This window comes from Lepeophtheirus salmonis, chromosome 14 (genome assembly GCF_016086655.4).
Source record: "Lepeophtheirus salmonis chromosome 14, UVic_Lsal_1.4, whole genome shotgun sequence".
Taxonomy (NCBI): domain Eukaryota; kingdom Metazoa; phylum Arthropoda; class Copepoda; order Siphonostomatoida; family Caligidae; genus Lepeophtheirus; species Lepeophtheirus salmonis.
In genome coordinates, this window is record NC_052144.2 from 22,992,718 (window position 1) to 23,002,096 (window position 9,379).

General features: G+C 32.3%; 1 protein-coding gene across 1 annotated transcript; it reads right to left on the reverse strand.

The window, feature by feature from the left end:
• Positions 1 to 351: 351 nt before the first annotated feature.
• Positions 352 to 1,941, reverse strand: LOC121129475 (uncharacterized). Its single transcript, XM_040725200.2, has 2 exons — positions 771 to 1,941; positions 352 to 711 (listed from the first exon to the last, which is right to left on the reverse strand). Exons 1-2 carry the CDS (start codon positions 1,557 to 1,559, stop codon positions 478 to 480), a joined length of 1,023 nt encoding a protein of 340 aa, XP_040581134.1. The 5' UTR covers positions 1,560 to 1,941; the 3' UTR covers positions 352 to 477.
• Positions 1,942 to 9,379: the final 7,438 nt, after the last annotated feature.

The following is a 9,379-nucleotide window of genomic DNA, read 5'->3' on the forward strand; positions in this document are numbered from 1 at the left end:
ATTTTGTTGCACACTTTAAAACCAAAAAGATAAAAACTTGACGTTACACTAGTTAGTATCTACAGGAAGTTAAAACCAAAAAATATAATACGTCTTTTTAAATGATGAAACGTAATGCAATGCACGAAGAAGAGTCAGTTAAAAAAGATGACAATTAGTTACCTTAGTTAGATGAAGTCTATGGATTAAATGATAAAATGTAATCATTAAAAACTTGCATCAATTAGAGTATTTCATTTGAATTCCTAGATTTCAAGGCTGACTTGGAGCTACAAATCCCATTAATTGTGGTCCTTATGGTATGCCATATATATTATGAATTAAATTTGGCTAATTTAGTCAACTGAGACCTTATTTGTATTTTCAAGTCTTTATTTATTATAAATAAACAATAATGAATAACAATTTATAACGTAAATTAAGTATACAATGTACAAACTGACATAACAATAAAAAAATAAATAGTAACCATATACATTAGCTAACTGTATATGTCGAAGGAGAGGATGAAGGAGATGAATATGAAGTACTAACAGTATTGGATGAGGATGCAGCACTACAGGAGGCCTGTACTCTGCAGGCATTTTGATCCGCTTGGAAAGGGCAAATAAAGCTACAAAGGATGACATTGATGAGTGTGGAAGTCACTTCTCCTGCTGTAGTTGCAATGCCAGCCAGAGTTTGAATAAACGTAGGCCCTAAGTCCAATGCCTATAAAGTATAAAGAGAAATCATGAGATTCTTAGGTGCCCTTATTTGACGACACTTACGGTTCTTGCAGCGTTTAATTGCACATTAGCAATGGTTTGGAGTGTTTCAGAGGAGACAACGTTCTTCAGAAATTCAATGAGACCCATAACAACGGGTATAACGATGTCTCTTTTGATTTCAAGAACTGTTTTTACTCCACTCGAAGCTGCACTTAAAGCTCCACCAACTCCACTTAAAACATCGGATCCTCCGGTACTTCCTCCTGTTGAGGAAGATTTGGGCGAAAGAAGGGCCGTGATACTAGCTAAGGATGCCAAAGGGGAGACTGTTGTTATGGAGACAGAGGGAGCAGAGGAAGAAACCGAAGAAGAAACAGAAGAGGAGGAAGAAGGATAGGTTATGGAGGAACTAGAAACAGGGCTAGAAATCGATGAAGTGGAAACAGGATTGGATATGTATGAAGTGGACACGGGATTGGATATGTATGAGGTGGGTACAGGATTAGATACGTAGGAGGTATATACAGGTTGGCTATTTGATGACGATAGGAAAACGTTGTTGGATGTGGGGGCTGAGTTTGAGGAATCTCTCACAAATCTATTACTCTCATTATCTCCAGACGATGTTATTATTGTATAAGTGGCAACATTGATTGGATTGGATGATGATTCGGATGACTTTGCCGGGACTCCAGTTGAAGACCCCAAATGAGACGTCGTTACATACCTTTTAACAACATTACTGGATATGATACTCCCATGAGAGGAGTCATCTCTCTTGACAACCCTACATTCGTGGAGAGGCAAATGAATGGAGCTAAGAAGCAAAATTGCACACAACTTGAACATGGTGTGGATCCCTGGATTGTACAAATCAAACTAAATATCATCCACCTACAACAAATGCTTGGCATTTGATGCATGTATTATACATTTTTGCTTCTTCAACCAGAATTACTTAAAATATCCCCCAAGGAAATATTACTCAAATCGGCCCGAAAAGGGTTGTAGCTATTTTTTCTCCTTCTACGAAATGAATGTTTTATACGCGTTTCTTCCGGAGATGAGTAGAGTGAACATTCTTCTTTTTTTTTTTGCCAATACGGAAGTTGAAAAAATCTATTTTTATTGTCCTTATTTAACTCCAATGTTGCTACAAAAAATATTAGGAAGGCGTAATATTTGATGTGAACAAGACGGAAGAATACGGGATCATTGGAAATACAAATTCCTAAGGAAGTAAGAGGAAATAAACATGTATTCATACGTAGCCAGAGCAACGCTTTTAATATATAATATATGGATATATATCCTTTAAAACTCGTTTACTAATAATACCATTTTTGCCAAAAGTGATTGAAGAAGTAAAAACTACCTTAGAATAAAATATTTATAACAAATTCATATTTGTAATTTTTGTAAAGAAAGTCAAAATATAAGCAAAAATTCAAAATGGTTTCGTTACCCACTACTTCTTAAAAAATTAACATTTTTTTATAAGAATTGATAACAATACCCTATCCAAATATTCATTTTCTGACTCAAATATTTTATATGTACATATGTGCTAATGGTTTACATCTTTGACCTTTTAAAAATCTTGTTCGTTAGCTATAAAGGGAAATATTCCTCATTTTTAAAATAAAAAATAAAATTCCAAATGTAGACAGGGTGGTCCAGATTAATTGAGAAACTCTTTAAAGGCGAACGAACTGGATGGGGTAGACCTATGATTTTTTTTTTTTAATATTTGAAAGTTACATTTAATGATTCAGATTTTTTTTTTAATCAAAATTGAGATCATAAGCATTTTGAATATTCTACTTATGACTTTATTTTTTGAATCCTCTCACTTCAAAATAGTTGAGTAACAAATTTCAAGAGGTAAGCTCTTTTGGATCAAAAAATCTACAAGAAAAAATGTCGGTAATAAAACATTAACGCGGCGTTAAAAATTTTAGTCCAAAAAGGCACTGGGACAACTATATATATCTCATGAACGACTCAAAACTATGTGCTGAAATTTAGCACACTCAATTTACTCATGAATTTGGCCTTGTTTGTGGGAAACCATCCAAATCAGAGAGGGTCAGTTGACATGACCTGATCGATTTTCCATGGAATGGCCCACACAACAAAAGGTCTTCCCCAAATCAGATTAAAGATGATGGAATATTTGATTAAAAAAAATCTTCAAGTTGTGTTTTTGAGTACGAGTATAAACACGGATATACCTATATTACTATAATAATGATTATTTTTCAGAGTCACTCATTAAATCAGGAAGTTGAGTGAAAACTTGTCGCTACAAATCATTTAAAACAATCCATCTATGAATAAAACCTGTATTATGAGCTCAGGTAAAGAAAAATGAAAAAAACATGTTATCTTTTTACCCGGGTTTATTATTTTCTAACAATTCTAAATTCGAAAATTGAATATGACTGCATAGAACGATGACAATCTTAAAACGTATGTGTGTTGGACTAGGTTTGATTTTACACCTCTATTTATTTTTTAGAAGATGTAATAAGTTTAACATAAATATGGCTGTAGATGCAGTTTGTAAACAGGATAGTCACAACATGCTACTATCATGAAGGATACACACAATTGCTAATTATAATACTACACCCAATGCAACTACCCCCGTTGTTGTGACCATTTAGGCAGTTGTTTTTGCCATTTATGAGTTTTCTGAATACCATTTCTTGGAGCCTATCAACCATAGCTAAGCCTTAAGTGATAAAAAAGTAATATTAGTTGACTATGTAATATGGGAAAACCTAATGATCATACTATTGTCAGACAAACTAGTTGCGAACCATCCAAAGCTACTACCCCCGTTGTTGTAACCATTTAAGCAGTTGTTTTTGTCATTTAATGAGTTGGGTATCATAATTCTTGATATGTTTAGCTAAAATGGAATCATATTTTAGTTTCCTCACTTAAAGACTTGGATATGAACATTAGGTTTTCCAATATTACATAGTCAATAAATATTACTGCATAAATATGCCTATAAATATATAGACCTGTAAAGTTATAAATAAAAACTATATAGCGATGCACGTGAAATAATAATGAACATTTTGGTTGACAATCTCTATAACCAGAATTGTAGATCAGTCAGTATGCTTAAAAGAAACCGATAAGTTACATGGTAACAATTGTAGTTGGTAATTTGATGAGTTTTAACATTCTTTAATTCTTAGAAAGAGAACATATAGAATACATAAATATATATTTGAATTTAAAATTAACAATATTTTCCTTGCACTAGCTATTTTAAATGTGGAAGGTTCTCCTCTTTAAAGCAGCAAATTATTTTGTCCTCCCTAAATCAAATTACAGGCACTTTATATTAACAGGCTTGTAAGTGTTCTGTTATATTGATGTTCCGTTCATTTTCTTCTCTTTTTTCGTTCCGCATTCAACAATTATTTCCGTTCTGTTCCGCGTTCTATTTCGTATTCCAATCTTAAGGTTGACACATATACACTGTACGACAGCAAATCGTAACTTCCATTTTGATAGTGTACGGGAAGCCTCATTTGAGAACTATTTTTCCAGTATTTTTGAAACAATGATCTGGTGAATATTATTGTTCAAATGAACTAAAACTGACTCATTCATTGTTGAAATAGAGGACCGTGGACTAGTCAAGAAACTATAAGAACAACCACTACCTCGCCTACGCGGTAAATGACTTTCCACCGGTGAACCAGACTAAGTTCCCAGTCTCTGTAATGATGCTGGAAATTGTTGCAATGGGTCGAGGAGAATTTCAAATTTCTGGAAACATGATTTGTGACCTACTTCCTCGCCGGGCATAAATCCTCTAGACTATGGTACACGGGGCTTTGCCGTGTCCCATCCTAACGTAGACGCGCCTCAGATCCTATGTGCCATGCCGCAAAATAGATCTCTTAGGAGTTCGTCTTTGCTTTATCATCCCTTTCAATCATATTTAAAAAAGTAAAAAAATATATATAAACTTGGATTTCTTGATTTGTTTAAGAACTACTGGAATGTAACACTAAAATCTCATTTTGAGCGTTTAGCGTTCAAGAAAAAACAGTTCTATTCAGTGTTCCGTTTACAAGCCTGGATATTAACAAGGTTTTTAATTCAATAGTAACATATGTATCGCTCCCATCTTCTCCTCGCCCTCTTTTTTTTTCTTTTTTGCTTGGAAAAATGTCAACTCTATTCATTAATGCCTTGCATGGAAATCCATCAATATGGGTAATAATTGTTCTGTTACACGATGTTATAGGGACTACAGTACATCAAAGTATATCACCAGTTACAGTAGTACTTCATATTCTTAGTGTGTACATTTTCAATGCAATATTTTAATAAATTTAAAAAAATGCCTAAATTCAAAAAAATGACATCTTCAACAAAGAAAATCCAAAATAATATTTTCATCAATTATATTATAAATTCTATATATCCTAGTCTTTTTACCGTTAAATGTGATAAAGAGCATCGTTTTGATCGGTTTATACCATATATATTATTTGAAATTTTTAACTACATGGCAAAAATTTAATTTCTGAAGAAAATGATAATATTCACAAAAATATAAAAATAACTTCTATTTAAATGAAAACTAAAGATTACAAAAAATATAATAGTTAGGATTAAAATGATGATTTATATAATTAATAATATAGATAACTAGCAAAGAATTTCCCCGCATTGCTCAAACCAAAGAAGGGGCGGGTAAATTTATAGGCAATGAACAATATTATTTCTTCTTAATGATTAGAACCCTTCCGCGTGGCAAGTATTATATAATATATATTTTGATAGATTAAAAAACAAAATTATGGTATAAACTTCAAATAATATACCAACATAATATATGAATTAAAAAATTGTTTAGATGAAAAGTATTTTCTTTTTGTCAAAAAATTACTAATTCGAAATTAGGGAAGAAAATTGCAAAAAACTTTTTATACTAATTTTGAAAAATAAAAAGTAGTAAATAGCCTTTATCGTAATTACAAATAGGAACACAAAACCATCTAGATTTTTTCGTACTTGCAAAAACAATGAAGTTCTGGGGATAAATGTTGTCACAAAAATAACCGTCGATAACTGATTCATTTTTGAAATTGTTGCAAAAATTCTTGAATAAAAACTTCAAAAAAAAAATGACGTTTGATACAAAAAAAAAATCAGCAAAAAAGTGAATAAATGAAGAAAATTGAAAAATTATTCAGAAAATGACAAATATTTCCTTGAAACAAAAAATTTATGGCTCATATTTATCTCCAGACAAATATCTACAAACTTTTTTTTGTCTACGAATCCAATATTCCATTAGAAATTCATTTGTTTGCACCTGAAAAAAACGAAACTGCAATTTGCACCGATTCTTTTTTTTGCCCCTAACTTTTTTTAGGTTTGAATAAATTCAAAAAACGGCCTTATTAGTATAGTTGTTTTTTGAGACGACAGTAACTTTTTAATTCAACCCCTGTCTTGCTTGAGCTCCAAAAACAGTTTTTGTGTTTTGGGTATAGAATAAGTCTCTCTTACATGACCCCCCAAAAAACTTGCATCCCCGTTTTAGCCTGACCAGGTTCAAAAGAGGCACCCCTACAAAATTTCACTCTCCTAGTTTCAACAGTGTGGGCAACCATGAAGGGCACATGCACTAACTCTATTATATGTAAGTTGTGACACAAAAAGATTGTGGCTGGAGAAACTACCGTTTATTTAATAGGAAAAAAGGACAGACAATACAAAAATCTACCAAATAATGTATCCCTTATTCTTAATTACTTCTCTGATTCTGCCAGACATGCCTACATCCAGATTCTCCAAGATTTCGGGGTCCAGAGTTTACCCGACAGTTTTGACTTACTGCATGAGCTTCTCTTTGGATGAGCATGTGGCCAGGCTCTTGGACTTCTCCTTCATAATTGTCTACATATTTTCAATCGGATCCAAGTTAGGACTTTTACCATGCCATTGTTCTTTCATCCAGACCCCAAAAAAAATGCTCAGAACGCCATTTCTGAGTTGATTTGGAGGCATGTGATGGAGCATTGTCTTGCATGAAGATGGACTACTATGGCAGGGGAACAATTTTGTAGGTGCTAATTGTTCCCTCAGAGCTGTTGTGAGTGAGTGCAGGCTGAGCAAACTATTCCAGAACCTCAGTCCTTTTTGTTTTTCAATAGATTAAAATGAGCCTCAAGATCGTAGATTACTATAAGCAAAACATGCAATTCCAGGGGTCATGAAATGTAAATGGGCTCTAATATACTTGCGAAAATGATGCTCTCAATTTTTATTACATGGTGTCCAATTAATTAAAAAGTTTTTTGTTTTTTTTGCTACCTCTAGGCAGTTTTTTAGGGCAGCCTCAAAAAGTGTTTAGAGGTAGTACTTATATTCAGGGCAAGCCCCAATTTATTTTTAACATTCTCCCTCCCTTAAAAAAAGAAATGAAACAGACATATTTTTTTTCGGAGTAACTTCTGAGTTATTTACTAGCAGGGCCGACCCATGGCATAGACAATATAGGCAAATGCTAAGTGTGCCGTTCATTTAGTGGGTGCCATAATTTGCGCGAAGAAAAAAAAAAGGGAAGCCCGATCCTGACCCAACTTTCGGGTCGGGCTCCTTTTTTTCAATATAATAGTTGGGCTCATAACACTCGGGCTTAATTTTTAATTGTCAGACCAAGTTGGGGTTAACTCTTTTTTATTTACTGGCTGAATTTTTTTTGGAAAGGCCTCTGATTGATTTTTTATAGTTTGCTGATTTTTTCAAAACGCTCCTATGTACTTATATCCCATATACCTATCGTGGATTTAGTTTGTCTATAGTATTAGCAATTTCAGACAGGTGGGTTCTGTCATTATTTTTTTATTTTTTTTATTGATAAAGACATTAATGCAGGAATTTTGGGTGGGGTGCTTCTCCTGTGAGAGGACAAAATAAGCCCCGAATCACTTGTCTATATTTTTGGCTACAACCCGACCTGAATGTACTGCCCCGACCAGTTAAGAACTATATTTCCCATAATGAAACTAATAAGAGCATATCAACAGTATTCATTATAGGTACATATATTCGTACAGATGTAATATTTATCATTCATTTTGTAACATTTGTCTACAGTTTTCGTTTTTTACATAGTGTAACTTTATATTTTGCATTGCATTGACACATGGCATCATTGTACGTTCGCACAAATCAAAAATTGGGTGATATACATGAAGTCTAGACAGTACCTCCATACTCATTTTAGAGGCAATGTACAAACATTAATCCTTATGTACAGATCTGCTAATCCTCTATTTTTTGTGACCATTTCAGTGAATAAATATGAGTGTCTTCTAACATAATGAATTTATATTCCTTTCCATTTAATAACCAATAATCTAAGCCAGGGGTGGGCTACGTGTGGCCCGTGGGCTGCATAATTTAATAAATATGAAAATTATACAAATCCCGAATAAAGTTATAAGCTATTTTACCTCTTTGAAATAAAATTATCGTTACAACTAAATTTAGAGTCAAAGATGATGATTACAGCGGCAATGCAATGAATATTAAATAAAAGAACATACACACAAAAATACACGTGGAAAAAGATATTTGTCCTTCTTTTTGGAACCAGTAGATACTTATGGATTTAATCAACTAATGTTATTTAAGGTGTCAGGAAAAAATGGCAACAGAAAAAATGACAAGATAAAAAAAAAGGAAAGTGTCTAAATGGAAAAATGGCAAGATTCTTTTAAACTGAAATAATATATATCACCAATATAATATATAATAAGAGAATAGAAAAATAAACAAACACGACAGTGGTTCCAATGGAAGGAGTGTTATCACTTAATTCTCCGTTATTAATTACAATATCATTAGACATGATGGACTATTCATATGGGACAAAATTCCCCACCCAAGGAAGAAGTCGACTCTTCTCTTTTGAGGCTTAGCTGTATTTTCTTCTTCAGATAAAGTTTCAATCTGCCATAATTCCCATAGAAATTGAAAATTCAAGCATCTCCTGTTGAGGATAAACTATTTTTGTACTAATTCTTATTTCTGTCTTTAATTAATGAAGATCGATCTAAGCATATGAAAATATCTTCTAAATTAAAAATGTGTCACTTAATTTATCCAATTGTTTATGTCTATTATGTTTTATATGTTTCAACATTAAAATAATAACTAATATATCATATTTATGCTGTCATAATCATAAGTAACCATATTTATTTTATCACAAATTGATAGATGTAACTTTTATGATTTTTTTATTCATTTTTACTCATGGAATAAGATCTAAATTACTTGAAAGTTACGCATTTCTTAAACATCCATAAGCCGAAAATAACGATTGAAATTACTAATTTGATGATATATATTTTATTCATAAAATTAACTTTTTAAGGGCCTTCCAAAAAATATTATTGTATTTATGATCAAAAGAAGTGGACTAATACCCACCATGATCAAAAGAAATAAAAAAGATTGTATTTCTCTGTAATTGAAAGGTTAACCTGAGTTAAATAGACACAACAGTTTCACAAATGCCAAAATTTTAAAATAAAATATTTAACTCTAACTATATACCTAAATTAACCAAATTAGATAATTACATGAGTGTCGAATAAATTTTTTTATAGCCA

What these genes read in the sequence shown, in the direction of transcription:
- LOC121129475 (XM_040725200.2), bottom strand. Translation starts at nt 1,559, where the DNA reads ATGTTCAAGTTGTGTGCAATTTTGCTTCTTAGCTCCATTCATTTGCCT. An exon ending in AATTAAACGCTGCAAGAACC is followed by an intron (nt 712 to 770) that starts GTAAGTGTCGTC and finishes TATACTTTATAG; the next exon opens with GCATTGGACTTAGGGCCTAC.